Source organism: Zeus faber, assembly GCF_960531495.2.
Source record: "Zeus faber genome assembly, chromosome: 11".
Taxonomy (NCBI): Eukaryota; Metazoa; Chordata; class Actinopteri; order Zeiformes; family Zeidae; genus Zeus; species Zeus faber.
In genome coordinates, this window is record NC_137205.1 from 20,723,757 (window position 1) to 20,743,756 (window position 20,000).

Below are 20,000 nucleotides of genomic sequence, written 5' to 3' on the forward strand. Positions count from 1 at the left end.
CGGCACCTATTTCCACAGCGAGTTGCCGGAAACAGAAAGAAAAAGAACAGAGCAAAACAACAATGGCGGCTGGTGAAAGAAGCACGGATGCTCCAGAGAGAGTCTGGCAGTGGCGCCTGTGTATTTAAAGACGAAAAAAAAAAATGGCGGTTGAAGCCCGTCTCCTGCCACGATTCAAGGGCATTTGGACCAATCGGCGAAAAGGGAAAAGGACAAAAAACAAAGCTCGCCTCGGGGAAAGAGCCCAAATCACCGCCTCATTTTTGCTCTCCTCCTCCTGTGTGCCTCCCCCTCTTATCTCAGCGCTAGTTAACTGGCTTGGAAACCAACCTGGTTCTGGATGTAGGCATGCAGCCTCTCCAGCATCCCCTCACAGGTGAACTCATGAGGCAGGAAAGGCTCCACCTGCAAACACAAGTAGGAGATGGAGAGAGATACAAAGAGGGAGGAGGGGTGGAGAACAAAGAGAGTCGGTCATGTCCAAGTCAGGCTGTTAATCACAGGCGACGTTTTCATTAGTGTAATTTCTAACGACTTCATTACGGACATATATCGTGGCCGAGCCGCGCATTAAAATCAATGACCCAATATATCAGAGGTGACGGCCGCAAAAATTTATTCCATTATTTTTAGCGGCGACCACATTAATATGACAAACACTGCCGATGGAGCAGGGGTCATGGATCATAGATCAACGCAGCCGGACAGAATGTTGTAAAGGTGTTGAAGCATCCTGATGCGTGGTCTGATAAGAGCGACACTTTCCGGGATCAAGTTATCAACGGCACTGATCAGTCCGAGAGCCTTAATATTTTTGGGAGAGTTTTTCTTTCTTGAGGGCTGGAGGATGTCGTCCCGTTTTTAGGACAGTAGTCCAGGTTGGTAGCAAAGTTGTTGGGCCCCCTTTACAACAGACTTGGATTTTTGTTTTGCTTTTGGATCTCCCAAAAGTCCCTGTGAGTATTTTGGCATTAGTCCGGTCCGTGCTGAGGTCCTGGCCCAGCACCGGAATCCCACAGTCAACGGGGAACGTATGACGTCTCCTGATGAAGGCTGCAGAGCTACACGTCGAGCTGTGACCAAGCTAGTTCGGGTAAAAACTCAGGTATTTTTCATAATTTGTCGTCAGGGGACAATGGCGGTCACCATCAACTTCAGGGCTAAAAAAAAAAATCCTCTTCTCCAATCTCTTATCATAAACCTGATATAACAATTACATGGGAAGACTTGAGGAACATGTTCCTTCGACTTTGGGAAAATAGGGTTCAACTGCCATTCTCATGAGCATTCACCCGCTCTAACTCTCACCTATATTCGGGTTTCATTTAATCGCAAACACAGATCACTGTAAAAGACACAATACTCTAAAAGGAATAGAACCTCTTCATTGTCCAAGTAGCATACAACAAAATGTTGTCTGCATTTGACCCATCCTTTACCTAGGGGCAGCCACAGAACAGCGGCCGGGGACCAACTCCGGCTTCTTTGCCAGTGCCTTGGTCAGGGGCACCGACAGGAGCATAAACCCTAACATAGATGTCTTCGATGGTGGGAGGAAACCCACGCAAACAGGTCCCGGGATGGCCGGGATTCAAAGCCAAGACCTTCTCGCTGTGAGGCAACAGTGCAACCACCGTGCCACTGTGCCGATAAGTAGAGTGCAGGCTGTTATAGTTGACAAAAATATTGATATCATTATGAGATGTATTGACCGAGGCAGCATGCATTCAGCCGGCACTTGGGATCAATTCACACCCCTGAACACTAATAAAAATATCTCTTGTGACCGCCATGACAAGATCTCATTGTTTACCATCAAGCGGCCAGAGCACTCAAGCTTTTAAAATTGATAAATGGTTCCTCATAGTGCGCCATTCCTTTTAGCAATCTCTTATTCGTTTATTTCATGGGAGTTTAATGAAATGTATCTGGCACCTCATCAGCTATTCAACAGTGCAATTTGCCTTTTGGGCATCTTTATATAATAGAACGAGGAGGGAATTGAACAGGAAGAAAATAAGAAAAGCTATCCAAACAGGCTGACTGGAATTCAGCAGCAGACAACCGAAGACCATCTCTAAAACGACCGAACCGTGTAAACCTCTAAAACAGTTGCATAAATTAGGGCACAAAATTGATTACATCGTGTTTGCCTGCATCAATACCTCAGCAACACATTACAACGGAATGGGAGGCAGCAGGGTTAAAAACACAACCACATTATGATTGATAACTCAGGGTGAGGAGAGGTGACATTTGTGGATGGAGAATCAAAGCGGCTGCTCTCCGTCTTTTAAAGCCTCGCATTTTAATGTGACCGCTGCTATGGTCTCCGCCTTTCTCCCAGACTGTTTATACATTCGCCAATAAAGCCACAGCCCGTACTGCATTTATCCTCTATCAGCACTTCATACACAAGGTCTGTTTAACACAACTGGCAAATAACACTATGCGTGGCAGCACCGCATGACGGAAAATTTGCTGCGGTTTAGCAAGTTGGGTCCGACAGATTGTGCACAGCCAGATTGATTACCATGATACGCTGTAGACAATGCTCAGCGCCTGCAGCGTGTGACCTGTGGAGCTGCCACACACACACACAGCCAGGTGTGGGCACCGTTTACCTACTGCGCCACTCACTCAATCTCCCAAGCAATTAGCGGCGCAGAGACGGCTGCACCAGCCAAGCATTTTTCTGTGGCGAGGGATCCTGTGATTAAGAGCGCTATAATGGAATATGGGTCTCATAAGTGGGACAACCCAACCTATGCAGTCTGACATCTAACTCTGCCTCTCCAATACTCTACTGAAAATCTATGCATAGTCACTTCAGTAAGACCAAAATGGTGGTAATTCTGGAAATATGAATACCTTGGCCTGTGAAATAAAGCTACCATGGCCTGTTTGTTTTTGGAAACATATGGATGTAAGGGAAATATCTGATGGTCCCTTGGTCAGGATGAAATAACTGATTGGCCGTGAAGCTAAGTGAAGTCCGTTAAGAAGGATGATGTTACTGGTGCTTGGGCCTGTTGCATGAGTAGCGATGGCACACCATCAAATAACCATTAAATGAGCCGATGAGACACACTGAGTATCTAGGTGAGTAATAGCTGATGAACAAAATGTAAATAAAGATGAACATACCTTCGTTGACATGATTTCACGGATAGCTCTATCAAACTCCTGGGAGTTGTTGAAGTCGACTGTGACGACGTGCGGTCTGCCAATGTACTGCTCTGCATACGGATGCTGAGAAGAAACCTAGGAAACAATCACAGAGCCATAGCCATGTTTGACGTCAAATTGCAACTCCAAGATGCACTGTGTAGAATTAGGTGGCATCTAGCGGTAAGGTTGCAGATCAAAACTAACCGAATTGCCGGTGCAAGATGGCGCCCTCCGTGGAAGAGACAAACGCGAAAGGCCCTCTTTAGAGCCAGTGTTTGGTTTGTGCGTTCTGGGCTACCCTAGACGAAGCATACATGCTCCCATGTCGATAAAAATGGCTCGTTCTAAGGTAACGCAAACACGATTCCTATTTTCATGGGACTATACACTAATTAAAACATACTTGTGAATATTATAGTCCAATTCTGCTAGTCCGTTCCGTAAATTCCACACATTGCTCCTTTAAATCACAAGTTTTCACCTTTGTGGATTGATCATCACATAGTCGACAACTGGAGCTGCCAAACTTTAACTTCTCACGAGCTGATGAGAAGTAATTATCCATATAAGAAATGAATTAGATTTGAATTAGATAGATTATCTGCACTTTGACTGGGATTGGCATTGCCTGGAACACCCCAAGAACTACTGCTATTAAGTTAGAATGTGCATTGCCTGCCTTCAGTTTGAAAAAGTGATAAAAACAAGCATATCTACCTTTCTGGAGGTTGGCTTCCCTCTGAAGAACTCATGATTAAGCGAGCTGTGTGAAGGGTTGAACTTGGGTTGTAGGAAGACGCAGCCATTGGCTATGGCCTCGAGAGGGGCGGGGCCTTCATAGGGGAAGCCAAATCCAATGAACAGCTTTTTGGGAAAGAACAAGAAGAAAGATGACTTGGCATGATGCATACAGACAACCTACTCCATCCATAGGAAATAACATCTGGATAGCAGTCACCTTAAATTCGGCTTAAGGGGAATTGAAGTGTAAACCTCCATCAAACTTGTTTAACAGATTGAAGCATACTGTAAGTATGTAAGTCTGCTTGTTGACTGGCCAACAAAATATCTGCAAATATCTAGGAAGGAATTACGCAGGAATAAAAAGCTGAGTCATGGAGAACTTCTACAGATGTCTGAGGTTACATGCTTGCAAATGAAACAGCGGAATCTATGCCCCTTGTTGTATTCCATGGCAGCACGGGAATCATTCGTCTTGGCTTATATTGCTGTGATCATTTTTCTTCAGTTGGTCTGCAGCGTTGCTGCTAGATAAACCCAGCATGAAATATTGGTTACTACTACTATTGGTTAATACTCTCATTGCTTATAGCACCTTAGCCTTCCTCAGGAGCTGCTGGAGCTCCTGCTGAGGCAGCAGTCCGTGGTTCTTCACGAAGGCCGGGACCTCGGGAGGACGCTGCGTCTCAAAGTAGACTGTTCCGTGGACTTCCATGTAGCGATGCAGGATGGCCAGGGACTTTTCTTTACCCTTTTGGAGACACAGGTTCATATAACTTCATCACGAGTAATTAAGTGTTTTAACATGAAAGCTGTCCAGATCAAAAGATTTCACAAAGATGTTTCAAATTCCACGCTTCATGAAGATGCATGCTGTATCACTTTAATAACTCAGCTTTTGAGGTGCTGGAAGGCATATTTTCCAAATTTCACAGGAGCATACAGCCATTTGCTACTGTATACTGTATATGCAGCTGGACACCGTAGGAAAGTAGGTACATTTTATTAATAAACCGCCTTTCAGAACCAGAGTTTCAATGTGCTGTACAATAAAAACATTAAAGACAATAGAAATCAAAAATGTAATGTCAGAAACAGAAATATAGAAAGTAAAAATATGAAAACATGAACAATTGCACAGTAAAAAAACACACACATTCCAAGAAAAAGTTCTTAGGATAGAGGTCCACAGATTCTGCATTTTTTATAACTGAGAGAAGAGAGTTCCAGAGAGTGGGAGCAGTAACAAAAAGCTTGGTCACCCTTTATTTTTAGCCTTGATTTTGGGACAGCAAGAAAGCCTTAGTCAGAGATCTCACTGAGGCCAGGGGACACAAAAGTTCGAAAATTTAGGGAGGGGCCAGCCCGTGTAATGCTTTGTTAGAAATTAAAATCATTTTAAAATCCATTCTGCAGTTGATTGGTTACCAATGAAGCGTCTTAGTTAAGATTCGAGCGGCCGCATTTTGGACCAACTGGAGCCGAGTCACCGAAACGCAACTCAGGGAGGTGAACAGCGAACAAGACGGGAGGAAGAAAAACACGAACACCTGTTTTACGGATCATGAAAGGAAAGTACAGATCTGATTTTGGCTATGTTATTTTTTTTTAGTTAAAAGAAAACAGGATTGGACCACTTTCTTTACATGCAGCTCAAAGTTCATGTGCTGTTTAACACCAACTCCAAGGTCTTTTGAGGCTCAATTGACATTTGCTGCTAAAGGACCAATACACTGCTGTACTTCATCGGAAATGCTCTGAGGGCCTATGGAAATGAGTTAAGCTGGTGGAAGTGACATGGCATCCAGTCCTTGATGGCTGTTAAGCAGTCCTGCAAGGTAGAGAGCATGCTAATGTCAGGTTGGTTTTGTTGGTTTGAATTGGAAGTACAGCTGTGTCTTGTCCGCATAACAGTGATATGAAATACAGATAAAATTACCAATTAAGAGACCAAGGGGGAGCACATACAGGGAGAAAAGAATAGGGCCATGGATTGAACCTTGGGGCACACCACAAGTCAGCGGAGCAGATGAGGAGACATACGTAGTCATCAACAGCCACAGAAAAACTCCTATCTGACAAGTAGGAGGTAAACCAGTCATGAATAGTCCCAGTTACCGAATACTCACCCATTGCTTTAGCCCTAAGGAGGATATAGTGGTCAGTGGTGCCAAAAGCTGCCCTTCGGTCAAATAGCAACAGAACTGAACTCTCCCCAGCATCAGCATACATTACGTTGTCATTTGAAACCCTGAGAAGAGCAGTTTCAGTACTGTGCCTCATACGAAAAAACCAGACCAAGACATTGTCAATTAAAGGAAGTTTGGATATACAGTAGGTTTATAGTTACTGGGGACCAATGGGTCCAGGCTTGGCTTTTTTTAAGAGACGCTGAATAAAAGCTTGTTTAAGGTTATCAGGCACACAGCCAGAGCTAGGACAGCTATTGACAATGGAGAGTATGTGAGAGAGCCAAAAAAATATTTAAGAAGAAAGGTTGGAACAATGTCAAGAGGACTAGAGGAGGGACGCATATGGGAAACAGTGGCTGTGAGCTCTTTTAAAGAAATGGGGCTTAACTGGATCAGTAGGGAAACATGGGCCAGATAGTCAACCGCAGGGGTACAGGAAGGCAAAATCATACCTTATCCACAAAGAATTATAGAAACATTTCACAGTCATCATTTGAAAAGACCTCAACACGGCGAGGGGCAGGCTTAGCAAGTTTATCGATTGTGCTAAACAGAGCTCTAGGATTTTTCTTGCTGCAGGAAATCCAATTGGAAAAATCGCCAGCTCTCGCTTCTTTCACTTTCTGATTAAAAGATGAGAGCAGTTCCTTCATGTAGATAAAGTGAACCTCCAGTTTTTCCATCTTCACTCAACCTCTCGGCAGTCTCTCTCTCACTTTCAGTACAAGGAATGTTATTGTTCATCCAAGGGAGTGGGTTAACAGTATTATATGTTTCCTTTTTAAAAGGAGCCACCAAATCTAAGGTTGACAAACAGAGGTTGTTAAAGGAGCAGGCTAAGTCATTAGTCTGGACCGGGAAAGACATATCTTTACTAAGGTCAGCAAACACAGCGGAGAAGTTGTCAGCAGAGTGGCTATTGAGGCTGCGAGAACGGGAAGTGTGTTAAGTGAAAACAAAAATAATACACTTATGGTCAGACACAAATAAGTCGTCGATACGTAGCGCGTTAAAGTTCAGAACCAAAGTGAACACCGGGCCAAGAGTACGACCGGGATTGTGTGTTGCTCCTGATACATGTTGCATTGAATTCGAAGACCGAGTTTTGCTCAAATACTCAGCAGCAAACTGCGTCACCAACATGTAATGTTGGGATGAAATTGGTTTTGAGCTTCTCAGCTGAATCTAGGTAAGATGGACAACCGGTGAATTTCCCCGAAAAACTGACTGGAGCATCCCTTTGATTAAATGTACACCACGTTCCCACGCATCCATATCCTTTTCCCAGCCCCAATTCCTATGCAGGGACCTGAGGGCTGGATGCCAGTTTACTACAGGCCATGGATGCCGGCACATAATAGTGTCTCCATTTATCCTAGCATGCATGTCTGTGGAGGTGGGATGAACTCCACAGAGAGAATTCACTCAAACGTGGACATGCAAACCCCACGCAGATAAGCTCTGACGAAATTCCCACCAAGGTCCATGCTTCCAACTGCGCGACCTGACGTGGCCCTAAACTTGACGCAGAACTTCTAAATGACCATGGATGGGTGTACACCGTATCTCAGAGAGAGAGAGCTGTGCTTGCTGTGATATCACCATAATATTGTCGCTCTACCGTCGGGGAGATAAGAGGGCAAGGCAGATGCCACCGCAGCCTTTGACTGACTGGAATCGAGGTCCTCTTGCGAAAGGTCAGGTCAAGCCCACGACAAACCCGCTCACCCAAGAGAATATAGAGCTGCGGTGACAGCAGTTTGTGGCTGACATTTCCTGCAGTGGCGTGTGAAGCTGGGACAGACTCACAGACTGCTATGGAAAGTTAAAGGATATTATGTGATTTAACCTACAGTAGATGACACCACAGCAAAAAAAAAAAGGCTAATGAGAAGAGTCTAGAGACGTTGGGGAAAGCCTGGTCACAGCAATAATATTGGTCAATGGTAATGAGGTGAGCCACTTTATCCAATTAACTGACCACTTATATTAGCGCGAACAAAGAGAAGCAATCACTATTAGGCGAAGTGCCGCGGATCATTGCTGTCATTTCACTGACCCATCAGATATACTGTATCTCTCTGCATTGCTGCAGCTCTTGGTTTGTTTGCAGTGGGTATTTCATGGTAAATCTGTAATAGTTTATAGAAAAAAGGAGGAATCTCTGTGCTACGGCATGAATAATTTACGAATGTTAGGTCATCAGGGCATACATCTTTAATAAATGCTCTCCTTGGTGTTGCTCCTCATTCCCCAGCGAAGGCCATAAAATGTTTGGTGGAACTCTGAATAGATGATGTGCACTTTGCTCTGCTGAATCTTTGATTTCCACATCCTAAGACTAAGCCATAAGTGAATCTCATTTGTGCTGAAGCACAATGTAGACGAGAAAATGTTTCAATTGAGTAATATTGTTGTCTTTTTCAATGGCCTTCAGCCTGCATTGTTTTGCCGCAGCGTTTTGCCGCAGCATTTTTAGTTTCAGTTTGAAATGTTTGACATTTAATGGAACTGAATATATTCTCTTCTATATTTAGAGCGAGGTACGTTCGATCCCCGGCTCCTCCTGGTAGCCTGCTGATGTGTCCTTGAGCAAGCCGCTTAACCCCCTAACTGCTCCCTGGGCGCCTCTATATGGCAGCCCACTGATACTAGATACGTCAGAGACTAGGATGGGTAAAATGCAGAGTAATGCAAATAAATAAAAACATTTGGAAAGCTTATCATTGAAAGCAACTTCACAATAAACAGACAAGGCATTTTTCCCTACATTTGACGATACTAAAAGGCAGCAGAATATCTGTTGAGCACAGGAATAGGAAACTTTGTAAATAAAATCAAAATGTTAAACAGGAGACTGAGCAGCCGTGGAGTTTTCTGATGTGAATTGTGGTTTAAATAAACCCTAAAATATTTATTGTGATCATTCGGGTGGAATATCCCTGCCTCCTTGGTTGAAGCCCATAAGTTGCTCCGACATTAAATATACATAGAAATGCATGATTAGTCCACACGATCCAAGTGGCACGTCGGTATCCCCAGTGGAATATGTTATAAGAATTTTATAACACATATATTGTGCAAAATATGTGTACTCGGTTTGTCCTTCTAAATGCTAAGTAAGAGTTCACGTTTTATTGCTGAGCCTTTCAGGTTAACTCTTGTACGATGTATGTATACTCGGTTTGTCCTTCCCAAGGCTAAGTAGAGTTCCTGTCGCAAAAAGGAAGTTAACCCGCCACTTTCTGTGCTGTAAAGAGGAGGAAGGGAACCTCAACAGATAGTCGGTCTCAACTGCCCCATCAATGATCACCGCAGGGGCGTTGCCACATCTGCTGACCTTCCTCCCAGCGGCTCCTCAGTTTCCCACTCCAAGAAGATTGTATAAAAAGCTCAAGCTCTCCAGTGAGAGTGGAGCGCTTCCTCTGTAACATTCTATTGTGTTGTTGCACTGAAACTGCTCCTCTTACACAAGATTAAATATTTTATTAACCTAAAGTATTTGTCTTAGATTGCCTCTGTAACGGTTAGTCCGTCCACAAACAAAGTTTATAGCTGTTTAACTTTAACAGAACAAAATGTAGAATGTACGTTTACGGGAAGTAGTAGAGTGAGTTTGCAATGACATGCCGGGTTACTTACTTGAAGCTGTCATGGGACCGCATGGGTGAACAGGGAGGAAAGGGAGAGGGTGATGTGGATTGAGAAAAATAGATGGAGTATTATTTTTATTTTTATTTTTTTCCTTATTTATAGTCTTGCAGGTGTTGAGCAGCTCAAATCTGTCAAACACTTGGAACTTCTCCGCGTAAGAGCGGAAGTCTGGAAACACGGAGGTTATTCCACCATCCAGGGAGTTTCAAACACAGCTGGTTATCAACATGTCCACGGGAAAAAAAAGACAACAACATTGCTATGTACATTTCTGTGTTTTTTTACCAACTTCTTTGGGGTGCGAAAAGGGAGTTGTATTCAAGGATGGAGTGAAGAAACGAGAACTCAGCCAGACGCAAGTCAATCCAAGTGAGTGGAAGCCTGACTCAAACTTTACCGCAAGTAAAAGAAACAGTCAAACCTCAAAATATATTCCTGGTGGATGGAGCTTTTTGAGAAAATAGTATAGCACTGTCGATGTTTCAGCATCCAGGTTCAGCAGAGCTGCCAAGATCACTAAAAAAAATGTTGAATTCTAATATTTATGAGTGATTTTCATGCCCTGTCTATGACCAATCAGGATTTAACTTTTTAAAGGGGACCGTTTACCATCCTTTTCAACAAGGTAGTATACTGTTTGTCTCTGAGGTCCCCAAAATATGTTCCTAAAGTTTTTTTTTGTTAAAAATACCACTCAGGGTATGCATTCTAGCCATTCTAACATGCATCTCTACCATCCTGTGCCAAAAGGGCTGTTTGTTGTGGAAGGAGCCACAAAAATTTTTGTTTGTGAAGTTACTCAGATGGGGGGGCGGTTGTAATTAGAATGACGCCCTCTGTGATGTCGATCAGGGCTAAAAAACTGAAAGGCTTGTTTCAGTTTTCTGAACCGACAGCTCACAACAAACTGACTGAGTTATTTTATTTCACAGATTGCGTGTTAGTAGGCCCATAAGCCACCCAAATAAATGTGCACTGAAAAAGTGAGTTTTGCATAATAGGTCCCAGTTAATATAGCTGCTGCGTTAATTTTGCTTTAAAAACTCAATGGTGGCATTTGTTGTGTCAATTGTGTTGCAGATTGTTTCTTTTTGTCAAAAACTGTTTCACTGTCAGTTTTTGATGAACAAAGGCAGAAAAAAACATGGGAGGTAGGATTTTTGTACAAGCTCTAAAATGACATTGCCATTACTGTTATACTACTCTGTTATAAATATCTATATTATGATATAATATGAATTACCGTTAGCTATTCATTATGAGGTATTAGTTTGTTGAGGTATTCTTCAGTGTTTGATCTCCTCTGATTATTGCTCTACTCGTTCCATTTCTTTGTTCTATTTTCCTGTGGATGGGCCTGTTCTGCACTGACCTTCCACATACTGGCTTCTTTTCCATACACGAGGGCCATGTTGTCCACCTTGTTCTTCTGGATGTGGAGTCTCTCCGTCTCGTTCAGCTCTTCCGCCACAAAGCCCATGAAGGAGTTATCGGGCGTGTGCGCTGCCAAGGACGACAAAAGCAACGATACGCTACAGTACTACATTCATATTATAGAGCACAACTTCATGACCAACATGTCTCCAAGGGCTATACATTGGAGCACAACCAACATTTTTGCCACTGATCCAATAAAAATGGAGTAAAAAATGACGATGACCGGTAATTAGTGCTGATTTCTTTCCCCCGCACTTTATGTAAAAATTGTTTGTAACAAATAACGACAAAACGAACGGAAATAAATATATAATGAATGACAAATTTACAAACAAATAAAGCAGAATTACAAACAAACAAAGCAAAATTAAAAAGAAAGGCCATCAGTCCGAAAGTGTGAATTTATGGATCATCATCGTTCAGCACCATAAGCTATAACATAATATGCATAATTAATACGCATGGTAAAAATCTAACATGGTCTTATTTTAAGTAATGATGATGCTTTTCTTTCATGAATACAGAAAATTCCATCGGGAAACAAATCAGGCAATATTATAATAACATTGAATATACTTATCTTCCTAGAAAAAGTGTGGTTTGATTATCTAACTTAAGCTGACATGAAAAGTGGCAAATCTCACAACAAAAACTCACCATCATTAGTGGAGTTGACAACATATATTTTGTGAAGTAAAACTATCAAAACCTATAAAACAATAAAATACTGTACGTATATATTAGATAACAGTTTTGCTGTGGACACACTTCAAGGAAGCCTAGGGGTCCGCAGACCCCGGTGTGGGAACCCCTGTTGTAGGCCGCCTGACCCGAACCGTGTCACTAGGCCACTGGGAGAACAGGCGCACGCTCAAACCAGACGGGACTCGAAACCCGCAAGCCTGCGCTACTAACCACTGAGCGACTTTCCAATCACGTTGCGTCTCCACGTGCAGGTGCTGGGATATCGGCTATTTGGGCTTGTGTATAATTACAGAGAATAAAGAAAGCCCCCAAGTCCCCATTCCTTCAGGTGTCACCCACGACACCATGACCGCCGTGAGCGGCGCCGTGTGAGAGGGAAAGGAGCGTATCAAGTGCTGAGCACAAAGACAAGCAGTAATTGCACGTTCAGCGAGAGAGAAAAACAGAGAGTTGTCCCCCTCAATATATCATTGTAGCTACATACCACAACATAGCTAAATCATTTAAAATAATAAAATAATATGCATTGAAAATAAATAGCACGTTCAAATTATAGACGCAAAACAATGCCTTTTTTATGTTTCCAAAGATTGCGTCCCGCCCCTCATATGCCTCACAGTGGTTTGGTCCACCGCCTCCCCAAAACCCCACACACACCCTCAGTATGAGTGTCTGTGGATCTCTGGAAGTGGTGGCTGACCTCAAGTAAGTAGTTGCTTTGCAAAGGTTAAGTTAAAACATAGGATGAGTCTGACATGTTTCCTTATTTCTACTGCTCAGTAGAATAAAACACGTTTACAACGCAACCAGACTGAGTTTGGTTCGCATTACGCGTTTGAAACTCGTGTGTCAACGCAGTGGTACAGGGCAGCCGTGTCTCCTACTGCATATATATAGAATTGGAGTAAATGGGAATCAAATTTCGAATTATTGTTATGGGGGAGGACCCCCAGACCTAAGTTACACCCTTGCCGCAGATTAAGCTCAGATGAAGGCTTGTTACAGCAAGTATTTTCCAAGCAGCCGCTTGGAACTCACGGGGTGAGTTTTCCTTCTGAGTCGTGTGCGTCTGTGTGCGTGGCCTCTGCTCCTCAATCAGGTGTGCAAGGTGCCTATCATGTACAGCTATGTACAGTTTCCTCTGCGCCCTGACACAAATAATGAATGTGTGTGTGTGTGTGTGTGTGTTCCTTGCCACCCTCAGATATAAAAACAATGCAATTGTACTATTATCCTTATCCTTATATCCTTATTACGGTGGTGGTTCTGTGCAACAAAAAACTGTGTTCTTGTCGTCCTCCAGGTCGACCACAGGACAGAGTTATTGCAGCAGTTCTTGATGATGAAAGAATGAATAAAGAGTTGCATTGCAGGTTGAGAAGTTAAACTCCACTTGCAGACTAACTCTGTCCTGGATGCAATGGCACAAATACACTGTGTTGTATGCCTAGCATGCAGGTTATAAAAATAAATAAATAAATAAATAAACTATATATATATATACATATATATAGTATTTACTTATTTACTTATTTAGTATTTACAATTTACTTAGTATTTATTTACCATCATACTACAGTATATATTATTACGGCATATTCCAACGTACCACTTGCTGCTTGGACATCTAATCCTACTCTCTAATCTCTAATGTTCAGTCAGAAAACACAGTGAAACGAGGCTCCACGTACGGAACATGGTCATGTACTGCTTGCAGTTGAGGTTCCAGTATCCCCAGTTGGTCCTGTAGCCACGCAGGGTGGCGTACTCCTCGTGGTTGTACGGCGGCTCAGTGCCAAAGGTGTCGATCACCCTGATGTGACACCTGCGGCACGAGAAAAACAAAAAGGAAAAGAAGAAAGAAACAGACCTGGGATTATATCAGACACCTCGGATTTCCTGTATACACAGCTGTTGATGGAGGTCAGGTCAGATAGATAGATAGATAGATAGATAGATAGATAGATAGATAGATAGATAGATGTAGTGCTATATGATATATTCTACAGGAATATGTGTTATATTATAAACAATATTCTTATCCTGTTCTATATTCAGAAAACATTCACATACACCAGGATGGAGGCCTCCACCTGCTGCATAACAAAAGCGGAGGGGGAAAATAAAACAGCGAAACAGACAGAATCACTGGCAACGTAGGTGTGATAATGTGAGTGAGAAACAGCGCCGGCCGCGGTGACCAAGGCACCTGTCGCCGGATGACGTCGCTTCTCTTCCACTGTAATGGAAGCACGCGCACGCACCCCAGCCCATCCGTCTGCGACATACACTAACAAGCCTGATTAATTCCGCCATAACGACAGAATAAAGGACGGCGCTAAATCAAACATCACAGCCAATTTGTCACACAAAAAAGCGACGGACACGAGGTGTGTGAGCGATGAGACGGCGCTCCCCGCTGGAGCACTCCCTCAGCTGTATTTTTAGGTTGTTTTTCTTCTCCTTCTGCGTCTGGGCCATAGTAAAGCCATCAGCTTTGATGGATGCCCCACCCCCACCGGTTTCATCGGGTAGGGCTCGGGCCAGGTGGGAGGGAAGGCCCCCTGAATCACAGGCTCATTTAGATCTCCACGCAGGCCCTGCTCCTCCTCCTCCTCCTCCTCCTCCTCGAGGGACAGATCTGATGACACCACGAGAAGAATGGGCCGAGCTCTAATCGAATGAGCCCCACCACCAACGTCTCTCTCTCTCTCTCTCTCTCTCTCTCCCTCCCTCCCTCTCCTCACAACACTTTGCGGGAGGAGAAAAAAAACAAAAACCCACGAATAAACGATCTCGGTGTGTCCTCTCTCCCGGTGCGAGTCTCCTTGAATTGGCTGGGAAGCGCCATCAATTATTCATCCCTCCCTGATATTGTTGTGGCAACACATCAGTGGGGGATGAATCTCAATGCTTCTTATCGGCATCTATGCAGAGACGCCCTTGTTTGTTCGCAAAGAAGAAGGTGGAGGAGAAACGCGGAAACAATCAAAAGACAAATGCAGTGACTGTCATGATTAAAGCCGATTTTTTCTCCGCAATCCGACAACCAGCAACAACTCATTGGAAGCCATAATCATTTTCTATGGAGAGGAAACGAAAAGCTGGGATTCTCTCAACAGGCGGTGCTACTGGAAGTGGGCATTAAACTTTGTGTGGTGTAGGGATGGTGTGGTTGGAGCGGCCACACCTGTCTTGGATCTAGGTAATCGGGCCCAGGGTCGGTGTGGCTGTACACCTGTTGCTCGTGAGAGTAATCAAGGAGCAACCCCCAGTTAAAAACCCCCGTCCCGACACACACACACACACACACACACACACGGGAGGAGCCCTTATCATGACATGTTGTCCATCCGCTCCGGGCTTGTTCCAGCTCGCCCACTCCATACAATAAACTGGTGTGTTTTCTATTCCATCACCTGGGTCTCTGTGCTGGAGGGCCCTGAAAACGTCACTCGGGTGGCGCGTGGCAGTCGGATCTGCCACACTGAGGAAGTTATGCATATGTAGATATATAATAATATAAACATGTAAATGGGAATATTATTAGCGTTAATGTTGGATAACGTCAGATAACATTACCAACCCATTCAAACGAGACAGCAAGTCATTTGAACCGCTTAAATTTCGAGTTCGGCCTATTTTCATTTTTACTCTGCCCTTCGTACTATGCAAAGGGATTTTTCAACTTTCTTAAATTCACTGAACCAATGCACGTCCAGCTGAGCAAACCATAGCGGTTTTGCACCGGAGAAGACAACGGGGGGGGACCGAGACCATTTCCTCCGACATTATTATTTAAACGAGTGGAGGGATATCTAGAGACATGCACTTGCGTCAGGCCCGGCGCCAGGATGAAGGGACTGAGGTGGCAAGGGGGCTCGTCTTTTTATATCGTAAACCGGGAGGTTTTTATCCTGCTACGCCTATTTCTGCATTTCTTTCATCCTGCGAGTGGCAATAAAGTGGTGTTTTCACTAGACGCAAACAATTTCCTACCTTCTCTTTTCCGTGCGTTTGTGGCCACGATATGAAATCGTTATATTTTTGGGCAGATTGCCAGGTCACCGCCTAGTAGTGTGGTCTGCTTGTAGATTTAATGAAATTCATTGATTGAACCACGCAATCGCCTATGGAAGGCTAAATAACAACAACACAAGACTACTGTTTCAAATTTCAGTCAATATTAAACGTGAGTGTTGCACCATTTAGGGAATCGGAGCACTGGGAACATAGGTTTACAGGACGCAAAATAATATCATTTGGGGGGATGACTGCTGAAATTGACAAAATAATATCTAACAGTGTCAGGGCCATTGAGTAAAAAAATAAAAACGTGATCAGATCCTTTTGTCTTTCTGCTCATGCCTTGCATCCCTCCCTTTCTCTTTCAACCCCCCCTCTCCTCCCTCTCCTTCTCCCTCTCCCTCTCTCTATCGCTCTCTCCCTCCCTCTCTCTTCCTCACTCTTCATCTCTCTCTCTCTCTCCCTCCCCCACTCTTTCGCTCTCTCGCCCTCCCTCTCTCTCTCCCTCTCTCCCCCTCTCTATCGCTCTCTCCCTCCCTCTCTCTTCCTCACTCTTCATCTCTCTCTCTCTCTCCCTCCCCCACTCTTTCGCTCTCTCGCTCTCCCTCTTTCCCGCTGTCTCTCCCTCCCTCTCTTTCCGATTCTCTCTCTCGTTGACTTCATTCATAGAACTTATAGAAAAATAGGATTATGGCCGAAAGTTCTATTTGCAACCAGGAAAAGCAAGCACGGCTGAACCGCCGTCTACTGTACAAACGGCCTAAACGTATCTGTCTCCGAGACGCCAAACCCACAGAAAAATGAGCCAAATTCTGTCTTAACTTTCCTCAGTGTTTCATCACTGTCGTCTCTATGACACTTGCATCGCGGCCAATATTTTTGTGGTTTTTGCAATTCTTTTCTATAGGGTCCGTAAAACTTAAACTGGGGGGGACATTATGCCCCCTCGTTGCGCTGGGCCTGACTTACGTGCGTTTGAGTTTGAGTTTTGCGAGTTTATTGCACCAAACTTAATCAGCACTGCAGAATCAGCCCGGGGGGGCGGGGAATCAATGGCGGTAATCTTATTGGCGAGGGCTTATCAATGTCCTATACCTCTAATCAGACAGTGCCGCCCAGAGAGGAAATTAAAATATCAGCTCGTCATCATGCAGTAGATTAGTATTGGCAAACCATGTGACCTTGGATTGACGCTGCTGTGGAATCCCTGGAGACTTTCCTCGGCAGGTAGCGGCGGAAGCCGAGACTCAGAGTTTAGGAGGGCACACAGAGTTTAGGAGGGAATTCAAAGTGGGAATGAGCGACGTGCTGTAAAAACCCCGGAACTGTGCGCCTCCTTTTTAAACAAGGGATAATCCCTCTTTTATATTAAACAGGCTCAGCGGCCGCAGACGTGGAGCCGATTTAAAGACAGGTCAGGGTGTAGTCTAATTACGACATTGCGCCGGGGACGAACTGAGCCAGCCCGCCAAAAAACTTTTGAATTTCACTCCGATCGTCTGAAGAACATCAATTTCTGATTTAAGTGATGATTCCTTGGGCCCTTAAAGCTAATTCTCAAAGCTGCATATTTAAATATAAAAAAAAAAGGAATCCAGTATAGATTTTTCTGTAAGTTTGTTTTCCCACTAGGTACTGTCTCATAAATTGCCCATTCCGTGTCGCCCATATTAATTTTGGTTTTCTTCACAAATATATATGTTGCATTACACATTTCATTAATGTAAAAACATACATTTCCGGTAAAGGTAGCGTTTAAACTTTCCACTAGCTTTGCGTTCAGCATCATGACATCACATTATTACTTTTAACTAAGAAGTATTAGAACTCTAGACCACAAAACAAAACCAGACTCCTTGTTTTTAATGTTGGGTTTTGCTTTCTTCATCTTATATCAATCAGATTTATTGCAACGTATTATATTTGTGTTATCACCATTTCCATCTTAAGTTAACCTTTCCGGTTCGCTGTTCATTTCATAAGTTATTGGATATGACTGTATATTTTATCTTTGGACATGACCTTTATTTTTTCAGGACTTTTGCATTTTTATTGTCTTTCCTGTTATTTTTAGGTTATATTTATTGTTTATCATTAGTTGAGTCTATACTGCAAGATTTTTTGTGTACAGTGTATTTTCCAATTTTTGATATATTGGCATTTTCTTTGTTTCATGTTTTATTGTATTGCTTTATTGCTATTTGGCCTATTGTGTTGATGTGAATTTTTGATACATTGCAATTTCCCTCCGGTGATGAATAGAGTATCTATCCATCCATCCATCCGTCCGTCCGTCCGTCCGTCCGTCCGTCCATCCATCTATCTATCTATCTGTCCGTCCGTCCGTCCGTCCATCCGTCCGTCCGTCCATCTATCTATCTATCTATTTATCTATCTATCTATCTATCTATCTATCGATCCATCTATCTATCTATCTATCTATCTATCTATCTATCTATCTATCTATCTATCTATCTATCTATCTATCTATCTATCTATCTATCTATCTATCTATCTATCCGTCTGTCTATCTATCTATCTATCTATCTATCTATCTATCTATCTATCTATCTATCTATCTATCCGTCTGTCTATCTATCTATCTATCTATCTATCTATCTATCTATCTATCTATCTATCTATCTATCTATCTATCTATCTATCTATCTATCTATCTATCTATCTATCTCTCTATCTATCTATCTGTCTATCTGTCTATCTATCTATCTTCATATGTGAAGTACAAATGTGATGTGAATAAACCGTATAAATGGTGAAGAGAGAGAGAGAGACAGAGAGAGAGGGACAGCGAGGGGGGGAAAGCCTACTTGTGTTTCCTCAGTGAAAGGCCCATGTGGTGCTTCATCTGCTGCAGTCCGTGGTAGTCGGTGTAGATGAGGTCAAAGGGCAGCGGTCCGGTCAGAGGGCAGCTTCCCCTTCCCGGAGGAACGCCCAAAAACCTGAGCAGACGGAGGACACACATAAGGGTAAAGGGAGACCCAAAATACAGCATCTACAGTCATCTGTACTTGTCTCACTATTTCTGAAAAACGCATCCCATTCAAAAAAAAAAAAAATGGCCGACACCACAGAAAGAAGACGAGGAGCGTGCGGCGCGTTGAGCCTCTGCACGGCGTTCAGACACAAACACCGTAGGGACGCCGTTCCTAAAGTTGGAGTCGAGACGCCGCCGCTTTCGAGGGCCTCCGTTTGACGTCGGGCGCACGGAGAAAAAAAGGTTAGAAAAATCTCCACCCCGGTCACCTGGATACGTCTACGCGTGGACGGGTCCTAAATGAAATAATCCGTCATGGCCCACGCTCTGTTTGGCTCCCTAAAATACCTGACATCCTGAGACGCAAGATGTCGATTTCACAGACAAGTGCAAAATGAAAGAGCATTACAGGAGTCATGAAAGACTTTCCGCCCAAATACCAAGAAGAATAAAATCACACGAAAAAAAAAGTTCAACATAGTTTCACACAAAATTATTGACCGAAAAGCCGTTCGCAAACGTTGAACGTTGCAAAAAAGGCACGTCCGTTGAAGGTCGCGAACATGAACGTTTGGAGTGCGGGCTCAAAAGGGAGTCGACGTCTGAGATCTTCCGACGTTTGTTCCAACAATGTTGCAGCATAAAAGCCCGAAATCTGCTTCTCTTGAGTTTTGTCTCCACTCCAGTTACAGTTGCTCTGATCCAGAATTGAAAGGGTTGATTTATCTCGGTCTTTTCTTATCTTACACTGGCCCCGGACGGCCTGAGGACGGTTCATGTCGGACCCCTCCTCGCCCCCCCGTCGTGATTAGAAACGGAGTAAACACGATGTTTTTAGCCGTCAGACCGACGCCACGCCTATTCCATGTCAGCCCCAACCAAAGAAAAAACATAAAATCACCTTTGCTCAGTGTCAGATCTGGAGCGAATGAATCGCTTTTTGATCAATCACATTTTTTTTTTTTTTTGCGTTTCAAGTGGTACGTGCTCCCCTTTCTGCGTCTCGGACTCGTCGGCCCTTTCATCTCGCTGCTTTTAATGTGCAAAGTGTCGAGACGCCCGCCGTTACGAGCCCAGTT

At 43.7% G+C, this 20,000-nt stretch overlaps 1 protein-coding gene across 1 annotated transcript in view; it reads right to left on the minus strand.

The window, feature by feature from the left end:
• mgat5b (alpha-1,6-mannosylglycoprotein 6-beta-N-acetylglucosaminyltransferase B) overlaps positions 1-20,000 on the minus strand; it is a gene marked incomplete at both ends in the record, with an annotated part of 114,918 nt that overhangs the window by 10,861 nt on the left and 84,057 nt on the right. Inside the window, 7 exons of the mRNA XM_080009702.1 lie at positions 331-405; positions 3,148-3,264; positions 3,889-4,035; positions 4,508-4,663; positions 11,131-11,261; positions 13,592-13,725; positions 18,755-18,886. Of these exons, the coding sequence (XP_079865828.1) occupies positions 331-405; positions 3,148-3,264; positions 3,889-4,035; positions 4,508-4,663; positions 11,131-11,261; positions 13,592-13,725; positions 18,755-18,886 (892 nt within the window). The remainder of the gene's footprint in view (positions 1-330; positions 406-3,147; positions 3,265-3,888; positions 4,036-4,507; positions 4,664-11,130; positions 11,262-13,591; positions 13,726-18,754; positions 18,887-20,000) is intronic.